Source organism: Protomyctophum parallelum (genome assembly GCF_964188405.1).
Source record: "Protomyctophum parallelum genome assembly, chromosome: 23".
Taxonomy (NCBI): Eukaryota; Metazoa; Chordata; class Actinopteri; order Myctophiformes; family Myctophidae; genus Protomyctophum; species Protomyctophum parallelum.
This window is the reverse complement of record NC_139715.1, coordinates 19,409,280-19,435,625: the sequence shown is the minus strand read 5'-3', so window position 1 is coordinate 19,435,625 and position 26,346 is coordinate 19,409,280. Positions and strand designations below refer to the sequence as shown.

General features: G+C 45.3%; 1 protein-coding gene across 2 annotated transcripts in view; it reads left to right on the top strand.

Annotated features, from left to right (window-relative positions):
• The first annotated feature begins 817 nt into the window (after positions 1-817).
• obsl1a (obscurin like cytoskeletal adaptor 1a) overlaps positions 818-26,346 on the top strand; it is a 29,390-nt gene continuing 3,861 nt past the window's right edge. The window contains exons 1-23 of one of the 2 annotated variants that reach the window (XM_083758793.1): positions 818-1,392; positions 4,679-5,988; positions 7,406-7,675; positions 8,769-9,029; positions 9,538-9,849; positions 10,684-10,950; positions 11,768-12,043; positions 12,424-12,699; positions 13,383-13,497; positions 14,122-14,285; positions 14,997-15,272; positions 15,542-15,817; positions 16,162-16,268; positions 16,687-16,855; positions 17,652-17,930; positions 18,784-19,062; positions 19,446-19,715; positions 20,198-20,464; positions 20,868-21,137; positions 21,525-21,791; positions 23,481-23,747; positions 24,350-24,462; positions 25,475-25,628. In XM_083758793.1, coding sequence (XP_083614919.1) covers positions 4,758-5,988; positions 7,406-7,675; positions 8,769-9,029; positions 9,538-9,849; positions 10,684-10,950; positions 11,768-12,043; positions 12,424-12,699; positions 13,383-13,497; positions 14,122-14,285; positions 14,997-15,272; positions 15,542-15,817; positions 16,162-16,268; positions 16,687-16,855; positions 17,652-17,930; positions 18,784-19,062; positions 19,446-19,715; positions 20,198-20,464; positions 20,868-21,137; positions 21,525-21,791; positions 23,481-23,747; positions 24,350-24,462; positions 25,475-25,628 — 6,166 coding nt within the window. In that variant the 5' untranslated portion in view covers positions 818-1,392; positions 4,679-4,757. The remainder of the gene's footprint in view (positions 1,393-4,678; positions 5,989-7,405; positions 7,676-8,768; positions 9,030-9,537; positions 9,850-10,683; positions 10,951-11,767; positions 12,044-12,423; positions 12,700-13,382; positions 13,498-14,121; positions 14,286-14,996; positions 15,273-15,541; positions 15,818-16,161; positions 16,269-16,686; positions 16,856-17,651; positions 17,931-18,783; positions 19,063-19,445; positions 19,716-20,197; positions 20,465-20,867; positions 21,138-21,524; positions 21,792-23,480; positions 23,748-24,349; positions 24,463-25,474; positions 25,629-26,346) is intronic. The other variant, XM_083758794.1, reaches the window with a different exon arrangement.

Below are 26,346 nucleotides of genomic sequence, written 5' to 3'. Positions count from 1 at the left end.
AAACGCCCGGATTTCGAACTCGGGTCTCCCGTGTGAAAGTCCAATATCTTAACCACTAGACCAAAGGCATATCCCTATGGACCGGGGGAGATATTAGACTTTTGAGGCCATCAGGCTGAGGCTATGAGCCCCTCTGCTACATAGTGACACTGCAAAGTTTGGCGTTTGTTTGAGGGGCTTTCTGGAACTGGAAAAAAGTTGTAGGCAAATGAAAACTGTTTGAATTGCATAGCGGCGTGTTTTGAATCAAAGCTCAGTTCATGATCCTGATTGTCTCCCCCCCCCCCCCCCCCCCCTAAGATCAGAAAACATTTATTTGAAGATTGTTCCATAAACAAGACTTCAGATCAAATTAAAGGAATCCGCCACACGATGAGCTCCGACATCTTTCAAAACAGACACACATGAACACCAGAAATCCATACGGTACTCATGCTTCTTCAATGACACACGTCAACTTAAGCGACACTGTGTTGTTGCCAATGAGGTCAGTACACACAGTACACACCATGACGCAGGGATTCAGCGGCCCAGCAGGTGGGGTGGTCTTCTCTTGTGGGGTTTATGTCAGGATATCTGCTAAGCTGAGTGATCCACCACAGAGCTCTGCCTGCCCCTCTATCTTTAGCAGACCTACGGTCTGTGAATGGAGTGCCTAACTTTATCTGACTCACTGTCATCGAAGCTGGTGCTATTTTTAGGGGGTGGCTCGCAGTGGCAGCAGCTGAGAAAGCGCCCAATACCCCCCACTGCCCCGCACAGCCCGCCTCCAAACCCAATTCTCTGTCCCTTTCTCTGCCTCTCTCTCTCACACACACACACACACACACACTCTCTCTCTCTCCCTGTCGTGCCAGGCCACGACTGGACTAACTGACACAAATATCAAGCGTTCAGAACAATTGAACATGGTCCATTTCCCGGCGACTCTACCATCACTAACCAATGCTAAAACCAAAGGGCCAAGATGACCAAGACGAGCAGAGGAGGAACCACAAGCTTTACCTCGAAGTTGTGAATGGAATGTTTTTCAATTGAATTTTGTTAACTTTGATTTGATTTGATTTTGATCGATTGAAGCCAATCCCGTCAGACTATGTCAACAGAAACGGCACACGACAGGACTGGATGACGTGAATCCACAGGAACGAAACCCTTCAGGAAGCACGCAGGAGTTACACTGCTGGACAACGGTGCGACACGCAGGCGGCCGATGCTCTCCATTCTGAGTGGTTCCGAGAATCACTTGCACATGGGGCAAAGGTCACTAGTGGAAATTCAACTAAGCAGACCGGCGTCATAAATCTACTTGAACTTGTTGATCTTCAGCAAAGTCTGTGTAGCGCCATACTGTCAATGTAATGCTCTAAACAGGACACAGACCTCCCACCGGTAAGCTCAGCCTATGAATTAAATTAACAACAATTTCCAAAGTATACTCACTCACCAGACATGAATGTAAACTAAAATATCACAATACTTTTGACCAAATACCTTGATATCAATAATGCTTAACTATTGACCTTTTTTTGTTAGTAATGTGGATCTACTGTAATTAGAGGTCTACTGTAACTAATTTGGTACAACTAGAGGATGTGGGAAATATTAGCAGCTCGCAAAAGTGTGGTAATTGTGTTACCAGCTGTAGCTAGTCAATGTTTTCTACCCTGTGGATTTGTTTTCATTCTAAATATCACACTCGCTCATGTAAACAAAAATAGTTTCCTCCTGGCCTGCATACTGTATGCGTCTTCTGTGAAATGCTACAGTGTCATTTCCATCGGCTACACCATCAAACAAACCGCTCCTAAGGAAACGCTAAACCATAATGATGAAGTAGTTAATAACTGTACTACAAATCGTCCTTATGAAAACATGCCTATAATGGAACAACAAAATACACATTGTTGAAATGTTGGAACCTATGGAAATATAAACAAGATAGGAACTTCAAGGCTTGATTTAGTATTTGAGTATTATTTGGCTGCAAAATATTTTGTGCCAGGGAATAAGAAAAGACTCGTCAACTTTTGACACGTGAGCTTGTAGATCGGCTCTTTTTTAATTGCTAATTTCCAATTACTTTGCGTCTCATTGGCAGACTCTTATACATCACCATACAGCACATCACATTCCGTGCTCAGCCAATCAAATCATCACATTCCGTGCTCAGCAAATCAAATCATCACATTCCGTGCAAACAGACAAAGCTGTGCATAGGAGGGCCTTGCAACACTCAAAAACCTGGCTCATCAATGGGGATTCCAAGCCAATAGAAACTACAGCTGCATTCTGAAATAGAGGTCCCCAGACCCCACTTTGAGAAACAGTGTCCTAGATCATATCAGCATCAGGACAGCCATCACAGAGCTACGGTAGTTATACTGTAGCTATACTGTAGCACAGGGTTCCCCAATTAATTTTCCTCAAGGGCCATATTTTGACTAGCGTACCAGGCTGTGGGCCGAGTCTGCACGCGCGAGGTCGAGGTCTTGCCCTGAAAATTCATTTTCAGGGCAAGACCCCATTTGAAAAGGATGCCCAGTTTGACATGCATAGGCTACTGACCCCCATTTAATGCCATTTATATCTGGGACCCTTAAAAAAAAGAAAAAAAAATGAACATTTTTTTTTTTTTTTTTTTGGAAATTCTTTCATGGGCCACAAGGGGGCGCTCTGTGGGCCGCAAATGGCCCGCGGGCCGCCTATTGGGGTACCCTGCTGTAGCATGTGCCAGACGGTACGGTACCAGTAACCAGACATTAGTGACACAGCAGTAGAATGCTGCTAGCAGCATTCTACTGCTAGTAGGCCTACCAGTATGAGTGAATGACAAATAATTAAAAGGTTAAATCGTTACATTCGGATAGTAATCATTGCTACAGTATATAGAGTGTTTGTTCAGTAACTGGGTTCTCCTCGTCTCTCCAGGTCTTTAATAAACAGAAATAGAATAGGTATCCTACCTGAAAATGCATTTTCTGTTTAAGAAAAAGTTGGAGAGACATGGTGACTCCTGTTACTGAACATACACTATACAGCAATAATTATCAGAATATTGAGCTATTTAATGCTTATTTTTGAGTGGTGCAACCACTCCTACTGTACATCCAGCAACGTCCGTGTACCTGTGTGTGTGTGTGTGTGTGTGTGTACCTGTATGTATGTATGTATGTATAAGTGAGCACGAGTATGTTACATATTTATATCAGTAGGGGGCACCAGACATACAGAGAAGAAATTGGAACGATACAGAGAAGAAATTGGAACGATACAGAGAAGAAATTGGACGATACAAATTGGAATGATACAGAGAACCAATAGACGGGAGTTGCACCACTCGGTTCACACTGGTGTGATTTTTTTTAAAGAAAAGGGAAAAAAAGAAAGAAAACCACATATGCTTGGTCCCCTCCTTTTTTCCTTCTACACCAAATATATTCACCCAAAAGCTAGCCAATCAACCCTCTGGTAGCCGGTATCTGCTATGTAAATATCATCATCCAAAAGCTAGCCAATCAACCCTCCGGTAGCCGGTATCTGCTATGTAAATATCATCATCCAAAAGCTAGCCAATCAACCCTCCGGTAGCCGGTATCTGCTATTTAAATATCTTCATCCAAAAGCTAGCCAATCAACCCTCCGGTAGCCGGTATCTGCTATTTAAATATCTTCATCCAAAAGCTAGCCAATCAACCCTCCGGTAGCCGGTATCTGCTATTTCAATATCTTCATCCAAAAGCTAGCCAATCAACCCTCCGGTAGCCGGTATCTGCTATTTAAATATCTTCATCCAAAAGCTAGCCAATCAACCCTCCGGTAGCCGGTATCTGCTATTTCAATATCTTCATCCAAAAGCTAGCCAATCAACCCTCCGGTAGCCGGTATCTGCTATTTAAATATCTTCATCCAAAAGCTAGCCAATCAACCCTCCGGTAGCCGGTATCTGCTATTTCCGCCAAATGTTTGCCTATTGTTTTTGCAGAATGTTCACCTGCTATCTATCACGCTACTGTATACCCAGAATCGGGATGTCCATGTGGTTAAACATTTGTAGTAGGGTCAGGGTGTTCCACAGTAATTAGCTTTACTGACTGCAGGTGTGATGACGCTGGTGTGACACACACACACACACACACACACACACACACACACACACACACACACACACACACACACACACACATTTATAAATACACTCTTCAATGAGTTACAGCACCAGCTGTTGAAGACTTGTCAACATAGGCTGGATGCTCAGAGCTCAGTGTATTCCCTTAACATTAGTATAGCTGCGGTCACTGGCATTTTAAGACATTTGAATTACTTGGAAACCGTCATTCAGCTCACCCTGCGGTCCAAATCCCTGATGGGAGTCATTTCGGTATAGATTGTCTGATCTCTTTCCCAAATTAGATACTTTGTCACGTGACGCGATGCCAGCTGGCTGAGACAACTGTAAACCGGAGGAGACATACACAGACACAGAGAGGACAAAGCATTCTAACAGTCATGGAAAGGAGAAGAGTTGAGCAAATATAGCATGTTCTCAGTTTCAAAAACTATAGATTCTGAAATGATGACTTTGTTTACATATGTTAATCAACTATAAATGTTATATTTGTATGGCCACAAAAGTAAACTTCCTTTTTCTTTTCTCTTTTCTATATATCTACCCAAGACGACTGGGACTTTCAGAGGAGATTCCAGATAAAGCTTTGTTCATCCTTCAAAAACGTAGAAAGAGCTAAAAAATCACCATGGACATCTTTGGGGGTGCCCCACGCGTATTGGGCTATCCACGTCCGGTAGTGGCACATTGGGGTGACACCGTCACTCTGAAGTGCCAGATAGGTGGTGACCCCCGACCAGATGTGATCTGGGAGCGCAAGAACGCTCAGATTTCGACTGAGGGACGCTACAGACTCTCAGAGGACGGAAAGGCTTACTTGCTGACCATTGCCAGAGTCATCCTGGAGGACGCCGGCCAGTACATCTGCAAGGCTAGAAATAGCATAGGAGAAACCTATGCCGCAGCCACCCTAAAAGTGGAAGGGGAAGCCCAGAGTGAGGAGGGGGAACAAAGGCATACAGGGGTCAATGGCGTGCAGCAGCCGACACATGGAAATGGAGAATTGGGAGGACAAGTCAACGGCCATGCTGAAGTGCACCAGAATGCACCGTTGAACCAAAATGGTGAAACCTTGAGTGGTATACTTGGCGAGCGACAGAATGGAGAATCGGCTAAATGCAACGGTAACGTCGGTGAGAGACTGCAGCCTCCGGGTGAAGCGGACCTGCCGCCGGCCGATAAGCCTCGATTCCTAATCAAGCCTCTGTCCTTGCGTGTGGACCGGGGAGAGGACGCCGCCTTCTCGTGCAAACTCTGGGGAACGCCCCTGCCCGAGGTTGACTGGGAGAAAGATGGCAAGAAGCTGAACGACATATTCGAGAGCACCCACTTCAGCGTCAGCAAACAAGAGGGGGGCTGGGTTCAGCTCAAGATCTTCCGCACACGCATGCCGGACAAGGGCGTCTACACCTGCAGGGCCGTTAACTGCCACGGCGAGGCACTAGCCGGCGCCGTTCTATTGGTGGAGCCCGTTCCGGAGCGGGAGGATAGAAAGAGGTCTTCAAATGGTCTCTCTAGCGGCCTGCTGTCGCCGAAACATAGGGGAGGGAGGCACAGCCTAGCGAGGTACTCGGAGGAGCCGCCCGTCAACTCGGCCAAAGTGAAAAGGTTTGCCGTGGCAGAGGGCAAACATGCAAAGTTCCGCTGCTTTGTGACCGGGAAGCCAAAACCCGAGATCATCTGGAAGAAAGATGGAGTGCCTCTAGATGCCGGGAGACGCCACCTCATCTTTGAGGACAGAGAGGGTTATTACACGCTGAAGGTTCTGTACAGCAAGGTGCAAGACACAGGGCTTTATGTGTGTGCAGCGTCAAACGCCCTGGGAAACACTCTGAGCGCTGTTCACCTGTCTGTCAAAGGTAGGCTTGGCTTCTTTTTATTTATTTTTTAGAAAAATCTAGATTTTCATTATCTCATAATGTCATGTTAATATCATTTTATTCACACAGATTTAACACAAATTTATTTTGAAAAGTGGCACTACTCCTTAAAGATTACATATATACAGGTATATGACTAGTAGTGACTTTCAAAAGGATGAATTTCAATCTGAATGACCTATACCTAACTTTAAAGTCTCAACAACATGAATGGCAGTGAATGACATTTTATAATGTATGTTGAGATCTACTAAAGTATGCACTGCATACACTTACTGAATGTACACAACATGTTTTGGAGACGGGGGCAATCCATCTCTGCTAATGGCTTTACAGTAAATCTAAATTAGACTGCTATGGTCCTTTAAGTCCCAACTGCACCTGCCACCAATCGCTCTGTATGGACAGTAGAAACGGCATGACAGACGTCATGTTTCTAACTGCTAATCATTTCCTCCTAATCCCGTCATAATGGAAGGGATAAGTCTAGGGCCACATAGCTCCATCATAGAAAACACTTTGCCAACTGGCAGCATCAGCTGTACTAGGTTTGTCTGACATTTTGATTTAATAATTACAGAGCTTGAGTCCAGCTTAACCACTTTAACCATGGCATCCCCAAATTCTGCATATTATATGTAGGTATATTTTGTTGTGAGCTTGTAGATCGGCCGTGTACTGTATAGTATTAGTGTATAGTATTATTCAAAGTACATAATTATTTTAGCTGCTGCACATTTAGATATTCAAGCATCAATATAAAAGCCGATATTGAAGATAGCTCCCCACACTCCTGTACCAATGAAGTACAGCAGACAGGCATAGTCAACAACTATTCAATAGTCAACAACTATTCCAACTCTCCATCGCCAACGCCTATTGCCTCCCAATTGTGACTCTACACAAGGCACTCGTGTCTTGCTATATTTTTAGTACATGAATCATGGGCTATGGAATGGCAACTATAGAAAGCACAGGCTGTCTGTAAACTGTAAGCTGTCTGTTAGGCTAGACTATCATTTTCGTTTGTCGTTATTCATTCTTTTTGTCAGGTGAAACCTGACAAATGAAAGCTCATGAAATGTAAGCAACGTAGTTTTGGTTGTCTTTGTCCAGTATTTAATATATAAAAGCTATTTCAGCAAATGGAGAATAATGGTGATCCAACAGTGGAAAATTGGCAGTATTTATTAGAAGAAAATTGTAGAATTTTGTTTAGCCTCAGGCCCTCAGCGAAAGTCAAACCCTAGCTGGCCTACAGTACATCACTGGAGGAAATTTCAACCCGGTCAAGCACAAACGTACAGAAGTTATATTAGATGTAAACTCTACATGTAGTAGTGTGCTTAGTTAAGCACACTTTTTGGCACTTAACTTTAGTCTGTGGTCTCCATAGGCCCAGCGGTGCGCTTCAGGCGTCCTCTGAAAGACGTGGAGGTGAGGGAGAGAGACGCAGCCGTACTGGAGTGCGAGGTGCCGGAGGAGTCCATGCCCATCGCCTGGTACCTCGAGGACCAGAGGTTGATGCCCAGCAGTAAATACGCCATGGAGCAGAAAGGAGGCAAGCGAAGACTCACCATCCACGACGTCGGCGCAGACGACGATGGGGTGTACCTGTGTGAGATGCCGGACGGTGGCAAGAGCATCGCAGAGCTGGCTGTGAAAGGTATGCCGAGGTCAAACAGTGTTGTCAGAACTTAGCACTACATTTGAACAATCTGGTATTGCCACAGCCAACAACTCTTCCTACTTCCGGGCCCCTTCCCTACTTCCTTCACAGGTGTTCGCGATGATACTAATTAAGGCTCTGTTCCATTCAGTGGTGGTTCTCAAACTTTTTTAATTTCAAGGACCCCCACAACTCTGAGAGTGTACAAATGGAACCAAATGGACCCATAAGTGTCAATTTCTGTTACATTTTCAGAGTTACACACCTGTACAGGCCTACAGGGCCATTTGGAACCCATTCAAGGACACTCAGAGACCCACTGGTGTAGCTGAGTGTTTCCAGTGAGCCAACATAGCAGCAGCACCCTGACTGTGTGACCAGAATGGAACAGAGCCTTCATTAGTATTAGTGGTAACACCAATGAAGGAAGTAGGGAAGGGGGCGGGGTCCAAGTTCTTTCCAAAATATTAGAGCCTATTGCCAGCCAGCTGGCATGTACATGATTGAGTCTATATTTTGATATTCCATGCAGTGGAAAGTAACAAACTACCTTTACTCAATACATGTTTTAGGTACTTTTACTTCTATTTAGCATTTTAAATTTAAACTTATACTCCACAACAACCCAGAAGAAAACTTTATAGATACAAATGCAAATTTGCGCTGTAGCAGCTGCAACAATAAAGTGATGTAAATGAATGCATTACTAATTGCATAATAATATGATGAAATAGGCCTCAGTACTTAGAGGTAGGGTAAGTGATTTTCTTTGGTTAAAATAAGTGTTAAAAATATTGTGAAATATTGTTCAGTAACAGGAGTCTGCATACGTGGGATACCAATTTTATCCAATCAGGATATAGAACGCAGTCATACTCATCAGGATACAGATTAAACAAGTGGAATTGTAAGCGATGACACAAATATATGAGCATACAAAATTGGAATATAGTGGAATATAGTGATTTAACTATTATACTATATAGTTTTATTTTGGATATACCAATACTTTCTAGTTTCTACAGTATATTGTGGCATTGCTACTTTTACTTAAGTGGAAAATCACTACTGTTCTATTAATATATTCTAGGTACCATTGTTCGCAAACTTCCCCGTAAGCTGGAGGTAATGGAGGGGGAGAACGCTGCTTTCTGTGTGGAGGTGGAGGATGACGATATGGAGGTCAGCTGGTACAAAGACGGCTTGCCGCTTCGCGAGTCGCACCAGACCATCCTGAAGTCCTTTGGGAAAACCCACATCCTGGTGTTCGTCAACGTTGCCCATCATGACACGGGGGTCGTCACGTTTGTGGCAGGACGGTCAAAGACGTCCTCGCGGCTTAAAGTGAAAGGTACGTCGTAGGAAACAAGAGACATTAACGCTTCATTAAATTGTCCAAGTATAAATATTAAATATAGCTGCAAGCAGCGATAAGACAGGGCCCAACCCATAAAAGCAATGAAAGTGATACATTAGCATTGTCCAGATTTTGAACCCAATCAGGGTCTGTGTTCCGGGCTCGAGTCGGTTCCAGGTTGGAGAAAGGAGACAACGTCCCTTTTTTTGTTACGCTGATTACCTAAAGGGGTTGTCAGTCAGTGCTGTACTCCCGCAGCCAACCATGCATTAGCAGGTTGTTAATGGTATTGTCACATATTATGCCAATTATGAAAATTGCTCAACATACGCAAGTTAGCATCTGGCAGTTTCTACATGCTGGGGACCCATACTCAACATTTCTAACATAAAACCTTGGTGTACTCAACATGTCCGTGTTCACAATGGGGCTCTATGGGCTGGCAAGTAGACTATTATTCTCTCTTTTCCCCATCCTTCCACAATGCATTTTCTCGCTGCAGCTGCGAGACACAGCCCCCCTACCTGCCCCGCGGGGGTAAAAATGGACATGGACGGCCCCACCAACGGTGCCCTCCTCACCTGGGTGCCGGCCCCCGCCACCCCGCAGACCACCACGCGCTCCATCTTCGTCGTGGAGAGGCAGGAGGTGGGCTCCCAGGAGTGGCACAAGTGCTTCACGTCGGAGAGTGCCACCTCGACGGAGGTGACTGGGGACAGCGTGCCGTGCGAGGGGAACTTCCGCTTCAGGGTCTGCTGCATCAACAAGTACGGGCGGAGCGGCCACGTGGAGTTCCCCAATGTCGTGCACCTGGGTGAGTCGGACACAGCTGCGAGTTTTTTTTAAGAGAGAAATATCAGTCCCATCGGCAGTGGTGGAAAAAGTACTAAAATGTTTTAGGGATATTACGCTTTCAAAAAACGTTTGGTAATTTTATCGTCTACTATGTGAACACCCCAGACAGTTTAAGTTACTTGATTCAGTATTTAGATATTTGATATTCATTTTAGCTGCCTCCCCCCCCCCCCTCCCCCCAAACTCCATTTTAACCATGATAGATTCATCGAAAACATCCAACCTTTTTTTATGGTGACTGATATTGTTCTTCTAATACGTGAGGGGGGGTGTGTTTTTCATTTATTTTTAATAATTATTTTGGACAAGAAGCTCCTCTAGGAGGAGGCCGGACGAGACTAAAACATCAGCCAATCAAATCACCACATTCCGTGCTACACAAACAATCCGTGAACAAACACAGTCCGTGCTCAAACACACCTACACACAAAGCTGTGCATAGGAGGGGCTAGAACCCCTCCTATGCACATAGGAATATGAATATCGGTATCAGTATCAGCTAAATTGTTGAGGGGCGGTTTAATGTTTGTCTTGTCTTGATAAACATTAAAAACGTCATCTACAATGGACAGAGTTTAATGTTTGTCTGTCACTGAGCAAATCGGCATATGCATATCAGAGGAAAACCTCTGCCAATAATTGCCACGATTCTTATAAATGTCTATTTGTCATACTGTAGGTCATATCTGACACACGGGTGTGATTTTTATTTTAAACATTGGTATCGACCAAGAACTTCCATATCAGTGCATCCCTAATTATTATCTTTACTGTTCACACTGTCATTCACTAGTGCCTGGGCCCAAGATCCGCAGCCAACTCCAAGGCTGTGAGGTCACAGAGGGAGAAGATGCCCGTTTCTCCATTGAACTGTCGGCGTCTCTGGCCGGAACGTGGTTCCTGAACAGCACCCAGCTGCAGAGTGGCGGCCGCTACTGCGTCAAGCACTGCCAGACGCTGCATTCCCTGTCCATCTGCGACACGTGCACCGCAGACGACACAGCCGAGGTCACGTTCATAGCCAACGGCGTCCGGGATTCAGCGGTCCTCAAGGTTAAACGTAGGTGTAAAAGACTGTATGTTTAACACATTGAGACCATGAGACCAGATTCTCCTACAAATGTCTTCGAAATCCTGACAGTTTTCTGAAAAACCTACCGGTATGTTTCGATGTCAGTCGTTCTCAAACGTTTTCATGTCAAGGACCCCCAAAATCGTACATGTAATTGGCCGCCGACCTCCATCTGAAAATATGTTGTTCCAGGGACCCACCAGAAGCAAAGATATCATATGAGTTAAAAACATTCACTGTGAAAGAATATATATTCAAAGATTTGCACAGATCTACAAGAAGGGTGTTAATGACGTTTAGAGGATTTAGAACACTTTCCTGAGGGTCTTTATGTCTGTAATATGATATTTTCGCTGGACTCACTTACTTCCTGGACTACATGTTGTCTCAGTAAGACAGCCCTCCCCCTATCCACACGGAGGAGCAGCGCACCAAAGCATTACGGGAATTGTAGTTCAGGAAGGAAGTGGGCACAGTGTCCATGAAAATATCTAAAATAAGTACAAATACCTAAAAATACAGTACATAAAGGGACATTTCACCCCATTTGCAACCAGATGTTATTTTAATGATGTTTGGGAGACAAGAAACACAGTTTTTAGATTTTTTTACTACACTACTTTTTGGACTACATGTTGCGTCTCCCTCTCCACAAGGTGGGGTGAGTACAGCAATGGTCCTTGGAGTAATCCAGCAGTGAGAAAAAATACACATATTACCCACATAAAAACCCTACTTTACACCATGCACTGGCATTTACGACGAGTCATTAATGTCACGTCTTCTTCCTCCGTTGCCCACCAAGCTGCCGATGTGAAGTTCAGCCCGCTGATGGAGCGAGACGCCAACAAGAAGGTGGAGTTGGGCGAGTCCATCGTCCTCTACTGCGAGGTGTCGCACCCCACCGCCATGGTGCGCTGGCGCAAAGACGGCGAGGAGCTACAGATAGGCGACGGACTCAACATCCAGTCGGAGGGCAACATGAGGAGGATCGTCATCCATACGGCCGAGGCGTCGCACTCGGGCCTGTACACCTGTGAAAGTACAGGGGACGCCGTCCAATTCAAAGTGGAGGTGGCAGGTATGTCCTGGGTGTGTGTGTGTGCGTGCGTGTCTGCGTGCATGCGTGGAGGGGTTCTTTCATTTTCAAATTATGAATAACCCCCATTATGCCGAACATCATGCCATCACAACCATTCACCTCCAACGACAGGCCCGAAATAGGGATGCCTGGGTTCAACTGGTTGAACACATGTTTAACGCCGCAACACCACCATCTGGTGGCTGAATTAATACTTGAAGACCGCCACCGTTCACTTCAACGTTGTTAGCCGCCAAAAGACGTTCTAGGCGGCAAATTAGTTAAAAGTCTATTTCGACCTGCACATTGAAAATGCCATTTTCTAAACTCATGTCTCATCTGCCACACTAACCCGACTCCAAACGCTCATATAAATATAGCGGCTCCAGTCAAGTTCTACGAGATCCCGGAGGATGAGCGGACCAAGTCCTTGGAGGAGGGTGAGCCCCTGGCCCTCCAGTGCTACCTCACGGAGCCGTGCGGACAGGTGTACTGGTACAGAGACGGCGAGCAGGTCTTCAACCTACCCGGCTTAGACCTTCTGGAGGAAGGCCACAGGCGGACGCTGCTCATCCAGTCGGCCGCTTGGTCTCACTCGGGCGTGTACACGTGTGTAACGGCCGACGATTGCGCTACGTTTAAGGTCGAGGTCAAAGGTGATATTAACGAAGGCTGAAGACTACTGGTGTTTCTTTGTTGTGAGATGCTATAAAGTCAACGTGTTGGTTTTAACCTAATATAAATCAGGGGTTTGCGGTTAATCGCTTGTTATCAGGGTCGATGTCGTCCTTCTTTTACCGTTGAATGTCGTAACATTGTGTTTTCATCTAATCTTGCAGCTTCTATTTTAAATTTGTGATTGATGTACAAGCCGATCATTATATTGATTGATTCTAAATGTGTTCTTTACTCACGACATTCCTTGTGTCATGATGAATGAGTGTTTTTTGCAGAGTTCCAGTTTAAACCAACTAAAAAGGGAATATTCAGGGTGCCAAGTGGTGCCGACATTTAGTGCACTGGCCATATTATGGTAAAAAACTACCACTAACAAATGGTCACTACAAGCCACAAAAGCTGTGTGCACACGCGCGTGTGTGTGTGTGTGTGTGGGCGTGCGTGTTTAACGATAGCCTGCCCTACACTTTAGGACTTTTACTGTAGGTGTCAGGTAGCTGGGATTTACCACAAAGACAACAACATGCATGCCTGAAATGAAATGTAACACCCAACAATGTTCTAACCTAACACTTTCAGGAGACAATGGTCCCCCCTCCCTCTGCCCATCATTCTTCACCTTGCTTTACACAGCGTCTGAACCCTTCTCTCCCCCATGCAGGACCCGTGGTGGACTTCACTCCCATTCCTGAAGAGGAGCTGCATAAGAGTGCCATGGAGCTGGACCCGGTGGTTCTCTACTGCCAGGTCTCCAGAGAGGACGCTGAAACTGTGTGGTATGCAGGACAAAATATGAGCGTTAGTTAAACCCATTGAGACCTGATTCTACAAATGTCTTCTAAATCACAGTTTTCTGAAAAACTTTGTAGTATGTTTCTACTTCATGTCAAGGACCCCAGAAATTATATGTAATTGGCCCGCCGACTACCATCTGAAAATATGTTGTTCCAGGGACCCCCTCCCCCAGAAGCGAAGATATGAGTTTAAAACGTTTGTTGTGAAAGCATATATATTCAAAGATTTGCACACGCTTTTGCGATTTTTTTGTGGGGAAAATAAAGGGAAAACCCAGGGAACATAAAGGCTGCACATACAGTATGATAAAGTGAGAACACTGACTAAATGTATTAGATTGTTTTTATTGGCTCAGTTTATGTAGGACTGCAACCAATGTTTTTTGTTTTTTTCTTTGACGATTATTTTAGCAATATTTTGATCAGTCTTTCGGACATAATATGAAGCACCAAAGTACATTCTTATGTTTGTGTTCAGTAGGAAGTTCTGAACACAAACATATCTCAAAATTGAAAACAAACAAATACGTTTACCTAGGAGTGGAAACCTAGTATTCTATTACTAAACTTGGATTAATTTCCTATTCACCTGATGGCGTTCCACAGGTATAAGGACGGCTGTGAGGTGCAGCCCAGTGACAGTAACATCACCCTGCAGGCAGAGGGCGCCATGAGGAGGCTGATCATCCGCTCTGCAGACGCCTCCGATGCCGGCGTCTACACCTGCAAGGCTGGCGGCAACGGCATGGAGTTCACGGTCAACGTCAGAGGTCAGTTTAACTCTTTGCAGCGTTGGGCAGTAACTAGTAACCTGACTCCGCCAGATTGAAGTAGCTCTCTTCACACTTGTTTCACAAACTACTTCCATCTGGTATCACTGCAGTCCAATCGCTGAAGAAGGCGGGCCCTTTTTTTTCAAGCTACTTGGCAGGTGATTGGCAGATCGCCGCTGCCGCTGATTGGTCCGGTTCGGTTCATCGCTACTGCGTCAGCGATTCCAGATGGAGGCTGTGTTGTAAACTTGCCCCCATCTGGTGGAGTCAGGTTTAAGGGTTCTCAAACTTGCACCCACACATTGATATGGTCCACCGACGTAAAATCATTCAAAAATGAAATGTTCAAAAATACATACACATGCAGTATAGTATGTACAGTACAAATTGAAGTTCAATCATTGAACACTACATGGCCCAGACTATATGGCCATATGTCTGTGGCTAATTATTGGCATTTTGCACTTGAGCACTTGCACATTATATAGTTTTAGAGATTGTAGTTATTTAAGCAACTTAGTTTTTAACATAGCTAGATTACTCTGAGACTGTAGCTGTTTTGGAATTTGACATGCCTTTTACTTGTAGTTGGTATTGTTGACAATAAAGTTGAACCTTGATCCATGCATAGTATGCAAATTGTATTATGGCAGAGAAAACAAACTCATGAACGTGCATCTTTGTACCTCTTTTTAAATATAATCGCAGAGCCTCCGGTCATGATAGTGGAGCCCAAGCAGGACGTGGTGATGGAGCGTTGCATTTCGGAGGAGGTCGGCCTGCAGTGTGAGCTCTCTCGCTGCAGCGGCAAGGTGCGCTGGTACAAGGACGGCCAGGAGGTGGACGAGAGCGACGCCAACGTCCGAGTGTCGTCCGAGGGGCCGTACCGGAGACTGACCGTCCTCTGTGCAGCCGCGGGGGACTCTGGAGAGTATGTCTGTGACACGGACGGAGATTCTGTCTTCTTCCAGCTTACCATTACAGGTAGGATGAAGAGTGTCACAGACTAGAGTATAGACAATATAATATATAAATATAATATGATGCAATATCTCATCTTGAACTAACGTAACTAACGTTAAGTTTAGAGAGACCAGGATTACTGCAGGTTTTTTGTGAGGGTACCTATCCTAGGGGACACGGGTAGAACATGTAAACACACAGAAAGGCCCTTTTGTCAACCCCACCTAGGGCATTTCATTTTTCGAAACACTAAATAATAACACTTCCACGCTCCCATCTTCCGGCGCCAGAACCTGCGGTCCGAATCGTCTCCCCCGAGGAGTCCGAGGTGGAGCTGACCCAGTGCGCCTCCGAGCGTCTGGAGCTCAGCTGCGAGCTCTCCCAGGCCTCTGCCCCGGTGCGCTGGTACAAGGACGGCCTGGAGGTGGAGGAGAGCTCCTGTCTCATCCTGGAGGAGGAAGGGGCCGTGCGGCGGCTCGTCCTACCCATGACGACGACGGAGGACACCGGGGAGTATGTGTGTGACACGGAGGACGACTCGGTGGCATTCCTCGTGACCATTACAGGTAAGGACACCTGATGATGATGATGGCTCAATGCTTCTGTAAGATTGCATTGGGAAAACATGGTACCGACTGGCTGACTTCATAAGCTTTGTAAGCGGTTGTTTCACCCCCGTCTAAACTTTTTACGTGTCTGTCCCAAGATTATTATTTACTTTTTGGAAACGATATTGCGAAAAGGGTTTTCGCCACAGTTTTTTGGACGGCTCAACAACCGTTCTACCGATGGAGGGATATCCTGACATGGAAGCTCTTCTTGGAGCTACCAGTCAGGTTCCAAACGGAGCCATCTTTTGTATATTATTATGAACATAAATTCCTGTACTTTGTCTCCTTCCGTGTTTTAGACCTTCCCGTGACGCTTACCCGTCCCGGCACTCTGTCGGGTGACACGGAGCATTTGGCCGGTGAGCCGCTGGTGCTGGAGGTCGAGGTGTCCAGGCCCAACGCAGAGGTGAGTCTTGGTTCTTCGTCGACAAACTATTTTTTACTACTACCTTTTTTCCACTGAGGAAAACTAAGTAAGGTATGATGACTAAAACTATGACTATATTGACAATTCCGTCAACGAATAAAACGACAAAATGTTAGGGAGAAGAGAGAAGTCACATTATGCTGAAGTCACATTTTTCTGAAAACGCGTTGTGAGCTTGTAGATATTCTATTTTCAGCATGCAACCAAGTTTAGAATCAGCCATTACGCCGCCATCAAGGCCCGCCAAAATACTTTTTATTCGACTAAATCAACTGTAGATTTAATAGACAAAAATCTTGACTAACACTAAAACATTTCAGATAACTAAAATATGACTAAAAGTAATTCAATGGAATTCAAAAGACTAGGACTAAAACTAATTCAAAATCAACACTAGGTGACGTGGTGGGTGGATGGGAGACGGGTGGAGGAGAGCAGCAACGTGACCGCGTCGGAGGACGGCCTCATCCGCCGGCTGACCATCCACTCTCCCAGAGCTGGGGATTCTGGGAAATACACCTGCGACGCCGTCGGCGATAAGGTCGAGTTCACGGTCAACGTTTCAGGTACGGACATTTGTGACGTGGGAAATGTCTAAGGTTGAATTAAGACTACCCGTTGTTTAAAGAAGCCCTTGCTTAGCCCATGTTTTAACCTTATCTTCGTATAATTGATTGTCACTGATGCTCAATATAAATGTCACAACGATGTCCGTCTGCTCTCTGTGTCTCAATGCTGGACAGTTCACGCACAGTTTGCTAGCCTGACAATTAAACAATTAAAATTATTTATGGGGTCACGGTGGCACAGTCGGTACAGTGCTGTTGCCTCACAGCTAGAAGGTCCTGGGTTCGATTCCCGCTGGGGACGCTGTGGGCACTGGGGGTGTGTTCCCTCCTCCGTGTCATCAGTGCCCATACCCGAGGCGGGGTTGGCGAAAGGGCCTTTCTGTGTGGAGTTTGCATGTTCTCCCCGTGTCCCCTAGGGTAGGTACGCTCACAAAAACATGCCGTAATCCTGGTCTCTAAACTACGTCCCCCTGGCCAGCCGGGGCGCCTGATGGAGGGGAAAGGAACTGGTCGGAATAACGTGTTCCTTCCACGCGCTACGTCCGGCCGGGGAAACTCTCCCCCGTCAGGTTGAAAAGAAGCTGCTTGGACTCCTAATGCATAGAAGGAAGCATGAGATCAGTGTAGCGCCCAGGATTACATTAGACAATTGACACTGGGTGAAAAAATGGGTTACAAATTATTGTGGGATAAAACGTATAATACTTTTTTTAAATTCATAACAGTAATTTAATCACATTAAATATTCTATGATTATCATCATGGTGATTGACTTTTGTGTCATCATCATCAGAGCCTCCGGTGAAGATCGTCGGGAAGGCGGACCTGAAAACAGAAGTGAGGGTGTTGGTGTCTGACGACATGGAACTGGAATGCGAGCTGTCCCGGGCCAACACCAGCACCACCAGATGGTACAAAGACGGCCGACGTGTCGAAGACGACGAGAGGTTCTGCGAGGAGGAGGAAGGGGCGTTCCGCTCGCTCATCCTCCTCAACGCTGAACTGGGAGACTCTGGAGAGTATCTGCTGGACGTCGGCGACGACAACGTCACCTTTCACGTTACCGTAGAAGGTAAACCGATTCAGCCGGTGGATTAACGTAGGCTTTAGTTTTTGGATCGACAAAGTGTTAAGAAAGAAAGAGAGACAGTGTGAGAGAGAGAGAGAGAGAGAGGACTTTATTTTATTTAGCAAATGCAAAGTCCTTAAGCCAGCAGCTGCCTCCTGGTCTGCTGTATGGAGGGGTTACTAATCTAATCCTCGAGGACAAACTTCAATAATGTGCTCCATAGTTTGTTTACTTGTGTGGACAAGCATACATTGGACTTATTGGCTGCTTCTTTTTGGATCATCTAGGTTTGTCTGTATGATCCTGGTGTAGATTTGTGTCAGCCAGGTTAGGTCTCGAAGGGCCAAGAGGTATCATGGACTCTGGAGAGAATATTGTCATATCCTGCTGCCTTTCCACATTTCCAGGCCTGCAGGGCATTCTCCAGTTCGGCAACCTTCGAAAGGCTCAGGGTTTTATTATATTTGATCCTCTTTGAGCGTTCTTTGATGTTTCTTTAGCCCAGTTGTAACTGCTCTTACAGTGGGTTTATTTTGCAATAGACAGTTGGGTGTGATGTGATAGATGCTTGGCTTTGGCTGGGGGCTTCTGTGCAACTCCTAGGCGGCGGATGAGGCACCAACATTTCCGGCTACAGTGTCAAGTAGCAATGTTACAATATTTACACAATCTGCGTGCATATACAGTATATATGATACATACATGTATTTTGTTGTATCACAGCATATAGTGTCTTGTAATAAGCACCAAAAAAAATATATATATATGACAATAAAAGCAATAGGTCAATCGATGTTGATAAAATTAACTAGACAAAATAATGTGCAACAGTCCTAAAAGTTCTCATACCTCACAGAGCCCCCGGTAACCATCGTGGGCAACTCGAGTGACGCCGAAATCCAGGAGATGATGGCGGGCGAAGATCTGATCTTGGCCTGTGAGGTTTCGCGCGCCGCCGCTCCCGTCCAGTGGTACTACAACGACAGGCCGCTGAGCGACGACGACCCTCGCGTCACCATCGAAAGCTACGGCACTCTGAGAAGGCTCATGATCTGTGACGTCCGCTCCTCGGACTCCGGGAAGTACGAGTGTGACGCGGTGGGCGACAAGATGACGAGCATCGTTAGGATTCAAGGTACTGCCCATACCGAACATCATGCCATTAATCTAAAACTTCACCAAGTGCACGATTTTCACGAATCCACCCCCCCCCCCCCGTTAGAATTCAGCCTTTAATACAGTACTTACAAAACAGTAATCTAATTCGATTTAATCTGGAACTATAATGTTTAAATATCGATTTGAATGAAATATTGCATAATTTCTGCTTTTTTTTAATGCATATAGAGTATTTCAAAATGAAAATTTTGATTACAATAATAAACTGTTTGTCCGGGAGAGCTGTACATGTCATTTTGGAAAGTGTTTGGAAAGAGAGAGCAGTGTCCAGTCACTATTGGTTCCCTATTGGTCAAAGAGCCTCCAGTCACTGCTCTCTCTTTCCCTATTGGTCCAAAGAGCATCCGGTCACCTTCGTCAACAAGGAAGAGGACGTGGTGGTGACCGCCTACGAGGCGGAGAGCGTCACCCTGACAGGCATGGTGTCCAGGGACAGCGCCATGGTGCGCTGGCTCCGAGACTGGACCCAGGTGGAGGGCGAGCGATTCCACACCAGCATGGTGGGCCACACACGCACGCTGACCATCGACCCGCTGAGGCGCTGCGACGCCGGAGAGTACACCTGCGACGTCCACACTGACAGCATCCACTTCAGCCTGCTGGTCAGAGGTGAGGTCGATTTACAACCAGCCCCATTTGGAACCTCACTCTACGCTCCGAGAAGAGGTTCCGCATAGGAGGGAGAAAAGGGGGTTGAGCAGTCCAAAAACAGTGGGGAAAACAATTTTTTGCAGTATCGTTTCCAAAAAAGTAAATATATTTCTGGCGAGCTACAGATGATAAACCTAGGACAGGCAGGTCAGAGACAGGAGTGAAACAACCACTTACATAGCTTATTGAAGTCACAGCCGGAGAGGCATTAGCGCCTAAGTCAGTTGGAAAATCAAATTTGACATTCGACCGAGCTAAGAGCGTAGAGTGAGGTTCAAAACTGATTGAGGCCAATTTACAATTAATGTGGTACTAGTGTACTAGACATCTCTGTCCTACTAGAACATGTTAACAAACACGTTGTAGTTGGCACTTACAGTAGCCTGACACAGAGAGAGAGACAGAGACATTAACATCTCTTGTGATCACTCTCGTCACAGAGATGAGGATCAAGTTCGTGAAGGCGCTGCGGGACACGCTGGCCCACGCCGACGGCATGGTGACCCTGCGCTGCGAGGTGTGCAAGCCCAAGGCCGACGTCCAGTGGCTGCGGAACGGCGTGGAGGTGGCGGCGAGCCGGCGCTTCACCATCCGCGCCGACGGCACCGAGCGCAGTCTGACCATCCACCGGCTGACCAGGGAGGACGCCGGAGAGTACGCCTGCGAGTCCAGGGACGACAGGACCGCGGCCACGTTGACAGTGGAGTGTGAGTGAAGAGATGCGCTTTAAAAACAAATGAAAATGATCAGATAGAAACATGAAAAATTTGAAAATTGTGCATTTAAAAAACTTGTATAATGGAATAAATGATGTGTTTAGTGCTTAAAGGACAGTAGGCTACAGTGCGACAGGAGAGACAGCCGGAATCGAACCAGGAATTTTGTGATTTCATGGTCAACGCACCTCCGAAAATACGCCTAAATACATACTGTATCTCCCCTGTGATCCATGATCCCCAGCTGAAATACCGCTGAGTGACCTAAAGTGGCACTGTTGAGCACACTGAGCACTATAACTATAACTGCAGCCAGCCAGCTGTGTTGTCGAGCAGCCTGCACCGCTCAGTTCACACGGGTGTGATTTATTTACCTTCTCCTTCCTCCTGGCAGTGCCTCGGGTGGTGGAGTTCCTCACGGACCTCCACAACACCACCGTTCTGGAGGGAGAGGACGCCACCTTCAAGTGCGTGGTCTCCCCCGACGACGTGCAGCTGCTGTGGCTCATGGACAACGAGGCCGTGGCCCTCGGCGAGCGCTTCCAGGCGTCGCAGAACGGCCTGTGCCACACGCTGGTCATCAGGAAGTGTCAGCTGGTGGACAACGCCAAGATCACGGCCGAGGCGGAGGGGACGACGAGCAAGGCCAGCCTCAAGGTGCAAGGTGAGTGAGAGAGAAGGTAATTTACAGTATATAGCCTATAGACGGGATAATGTACAGAGAAGGTACTGTATATAGCCTATAGAAGGGATAATGTACAGATAATGTAGCCTATAGAAGGAAGTGGTGGAAAAGGTATACTCAAATGTTTCACTTAAGTAAAAGTATAAATACTGCAATGTAGATGTACTCCGTTACAATTAGAAGTCCTGTATAAAAAAAGTGTACTTGAGCAAAAGTACAAAAGTATCATCAAAATGTACTTAAAGTACTAAAAGTAAAAGTAATCATATTGCAGAATGTCCCATTCCACAAGTTGTGAACAAAATCTGCACTATTTTCAATTGTCTTGATGACGACACCTGTGATTCTTTCCATTGTGCGCATCAGAGGCTCAGGTGATGTTCACCAAGAGGATGGACGCCGTCATGGCGGAGGAGTTTGGCGACGCCACCATGGAGACGGAGGTGAGCCTGGAGACGGGCGAGGTGCAGTGGATGAGACAGGGCGTGGTGATCCAGCCCGGGCCCCGGCACGCGCTGGGGCAGGACGGCTGCAGGCGCACCTTGACCATCTGCAACCTGACGCTGTCCGACAGAGGCACCTACCGCTGTGAAACCCTGCACGACCGCACGCAGGTCAAGCTCAACGTCGAACGTAAGTCACACCTACCCAAGGTCGTTGTAGTTAACTAAAACTTAAAATTAAATAATAAATATTTTCGTCAAACGAACTAAACCAGTAAGACGTCCTGAGGGCCAGAAGCAACCACTCCTTGCAACCAGTTGCATGGCGAATCATTGTGGTTTGGGCCTTACTTTGAACAGTTCATTTGCCTCCCCCCCCCCCCCCCCCCCCCCCCCCCCCCCCGACACATTTATACATTACACTGAATTTTGTGGTTTGTGTTCTACGTAAGTGCTCCTCGTGTACACCAGTGACATAACGTTCAATCACTGGAAAGCATCCCAAAGTAGATAGTATGTCTACTATTCTATCGTTGGCATCTTTGCTGCCATTGCCCGACTTATCCCATCTGGTACATCCTGTAACTAAAACAAATGCACCGAATGATCTGCGACCAGCCAGTTCTTCCATTAATACAGTAGCTGGGATTCACCTTTTAAAAATAGATGCCAGCAGGGGCTAAAGCCCACTTGGTGAAAGCTGTTATACAATAGAATAGTGTATTGAGTGATGCTGGGATTAAAATATCGTTGCCTAGGTGTGGGCTACTTTATGCCACATGTCAGAAGCAGCTGCTGTGTAGAGGCTATAGTTGAACGTCCCCTGGTTGTCCTTGGAACGTATAATCAACAACAGACTCAACACGGTTACTGTGTATTACTGAGATACGCAGGCTTTTACTGGGTACCCTCACAAGAAACATGCAGTAATCCTGGTCTCTAAACTGCCTCCCCCTGGCCAGCCGGGGAACTGATGGAGGGGAAAGGAACTGGTTGGAATAATGTGTTCCTTCCACGCGCTACGTCCAACCAGGGAAACTCCCCCCTGTCAGGTGTAAAGGAGCAACTTGGATGCATGAAGGAAGCATGAGTTCAAGTCCGTTGCTCTCCCCAGGTTGGCGCAGGGTGTGTAGAGCCCAGGATCACATTAGATAATTGACACAGGGATGAAAAATGGGTTACAATTATCGTGGGATAAATAAAAAATGATCCCCCTCCCTCCTAAAACATGATCATGTACTATGATTATACTAGGAGGAAGATTATTATAATTTTCAAAAAAGTGTACAGAAAGTGTTAAAATTATGTTTTACTGTATGTGGCCACACCCACCAGTTAATTAAGTATACCTGATTTTCACCTTAGCACCACCCACCTGAACACAGTCACACAGTCTCTCACACACACACACACACACACACACACACACACACACACACACACACACACACACACACACACACACACTCTCCATTAAATGGCATTTATTTTACACCAGTCACTAGTCGTAGTACTTTCCATCATTAGCCCGTGGCACCAGCCTCGACAACCTTACAAGTGTATGCAAAGGCTCAACTTATGTACCTTAGATAGCATTTTATGTAGACATGGCACTCAATAGTGTATACGCATAGTTTCATTATATATATATTCCACTGTTAGGTTATTATCTTACGTATGATTCTTGATGACATTTTTGCATATATTTGTTTTGTTCTTGCTTAGTGTAAATCACTCTGGATTAAATGCCTACATTGCGAATTGTCTAGTCTGCTCCTCAGAATCTAGTCATTTTAATTTACATTATTTACCGAAATCTATTACAACAGCTCATCTCTCTCTCTGCATTCTTTCTGCTGCCCCCCCCCCCCCCACGCAGCTCGTAAGATCTCCATCCTCAAGGGCCTCCGCGACACCGAGACGTTTGAGCACGAGACGGCCTCCTTCGAGGCGGAGCTGTCCCACGGCGACGTAGAGGGGGTGTGGCAGAAGGACGGCATACGGGTCAAGTCCAACAACCAGTGGCGAGTGAGCGTCAACGGAACCACGCACAGCCTCACCCTGCCCAACCTCACCCTGGAGGACACCGGGACCATCGTGTTCTCCGCCGAGGGCGTGCGCTCCACCGCCAGACTCACCGTTAAAGGTAACATAGCAGTGGTGGAGAAAGTACGCGCATTTGTTACATTTAGGCCCGACGTCGACTTTTCAAAAGATGTCTTGGAAATTCTGACAGTTTTCTGAAATACCTATGATTCTGTATCAGTGGTGCTCAATATTTCATGTCAAGGACCCCAAAAATTATATGTAATTGGCCATCGACCCACATCTGAAAATATGTTGTTCCAGGAACCCCTCAGAAGCAAAGATTTGAGTTAAAAACTTTCGCTCTGAAAGAATATATTCAAAGATTTGTGCCACATTTTCACGATTTTTCAAAAATAGCAGACCTACAAGTTCATAGCGCGGCACTTAAAGTACTAAAAGTAAAAAAGTATTCATTATGCAGAATGTGCCATATCAAGTTTGAAACATTTGAGCTGGAAACCGGGTTCAAATCCTGCTTTAAAGGTTCAGGTTCTATGGTAACTTCTTTAGAACTATTTATATAAATACTAAAATTGTAAAAATAAAAATAGCATTGATATTAACAAATAGGTTACCCTGATTCACAGTGAAGACCCACAGCATAACAGAATCATGTTTGACTGTAATGATTGATTGATTGATTGACTGATTGATTGACAGAGACACCGGTGACGATCCTCAGAAAGCTGCTCCCCCTGCGTGTGGAGGAGGGGTCACAGCCCACCCTGGAGTGTGAGTTCTCCAGGGCGCACCTGGAGGTCAAGTGGCTCAAGGTAGAAACTAAATGCAGCTTCCTTCTGCTTTACAGACCAAACTAACTAGTCATGTTCATTATCCCATTCTGACCTGAGATCAGATTCTAAAAATGTATTCTACATCCTGACAGTTTTCAGAAAAAGCTATGTTTCTATGTCAGTCGTATGTTTCTATTTTTCAAAAATAGCAGACCTACAAGCTCGTATGAGCTTGTAGATCTGCTATTTTTCAATAGCTAAAGCATAACATAATGCCAACACCAAAAGGGGTTCCCGCCCAAAATGGGTTGTTGTACTGGCCAACTTCACTATACCACCACAAACAATAACTTCTCATAACCTGACCAAAAGTGTTGTGGTCATGATTCACCAGGAGCCTGGATGGCTTGGTTCCAGGCCAATATTAATATTATATATTATATAATAATATTAATATTTTCAGACCAGAGCTACGAAAACTATGGAGAAAAAAAATGAATGGGCTTTTGACTTGTGGAACAACATGGAGGAGAGATTGTGGAACCACAAAATGTCCGCCATACTGTATCGTTACACCCAGATTCTCCTCTAGTGTCAAACCTCACTGCAAGTATTTAGATCCTATTAATCCTACCATATGGCGTGTTCATTGTGTTGTGGGAACATAGAATGGTGTGGAGCAGTGGTGTAAAGTAACTAAGTACATTTACTGTACTTAAGTAAAATGTTGAGGTATTTGTATGTTACTTTATTTCTAATGTGCAGTACTTACTTCTGCTCCACTACATCTCAGATCCAAACATTGTACTTTTACTCCACTACATTTATTTGAAAACTTTAGTTACTTTGAAGATTTTGATTATTACAAAACATACATTAACCATTTCAGCCCCATATACATACCGACCATTTGAAAATAGCCAATCTACAAGCGTATTTCTATATTGCAGTATTGATACTCTCACTCAAGTAAAAAGTTTATTACTTTTTCCACCACCGAGTGGAGATGAGACCAACATGTCTACCTGTTCATTGTGTTGTGTTAACACAGGACGGTGTGGAGATCAAACCGGGGAAGAACGTCAGGATCTACTCCATGGGGAGAAAACGCTTCTGTCAGATCCTGGAGTGCAGCCTGGCCGACTCCGCCACCTACACATGTGACATGGGAGAGACGAGCACCTCCTGTTCCCTGGACGTTTACGGTATGCATTAATAAGCAAATCTCTGTCCAAAGAACAAAACTATCGATACATTGTCACATACTTGAATGTGTTGGTATTTATCACTTTACCCAAATACAGCTCAAGTGGAGGTAGGAGGTTTTTGACCATTACTGTTCACGTCTGACTCCGTGACTGTCTTTCTAAACAATGATGGAATAAACAATGTTAGAGTTAGGTGGTTTGACCGACTGTTTTGAGGATCCAATGGAGTTAAGGAGGTTAAATTAGTCAGAAGCACTTTGGTTCAAGTTTGTAAAGCCCACACACAGGCATAAAGTGTGTTCAATAGCACTGACTTGTTAAAAAAAAAAAGAAAGAAAAGATAACAAATGGATAGCTGCAGGGTTTCTGCCCAACAATGGCAATATCAAACAACATTTAAAGATGTGCATTTAATTTTAAACTAAAAGTCCAGTTGTATTTATGTTTTACTGTAGCACCACCTAGTGGTTATAAGGAGGAGTTGACATCCGAGGTCAATTCTTAGAAAATGATTATTGGTGTCTATTTTTGCTGTTTAATAAAGACATACTCTTCTAAAGTAATTAACAGCACAAACAAGATTAATGCTTAAAGGACAACTTAAGTTTTTTAGTTTTTCAACCAAGGTTCATGTTTTAGGTCTAGTAGGACTATAGTAAATAAAGAAATCAACATAACATTTAGTGAAAAAATACACATTTAGCCACTTGTTCGA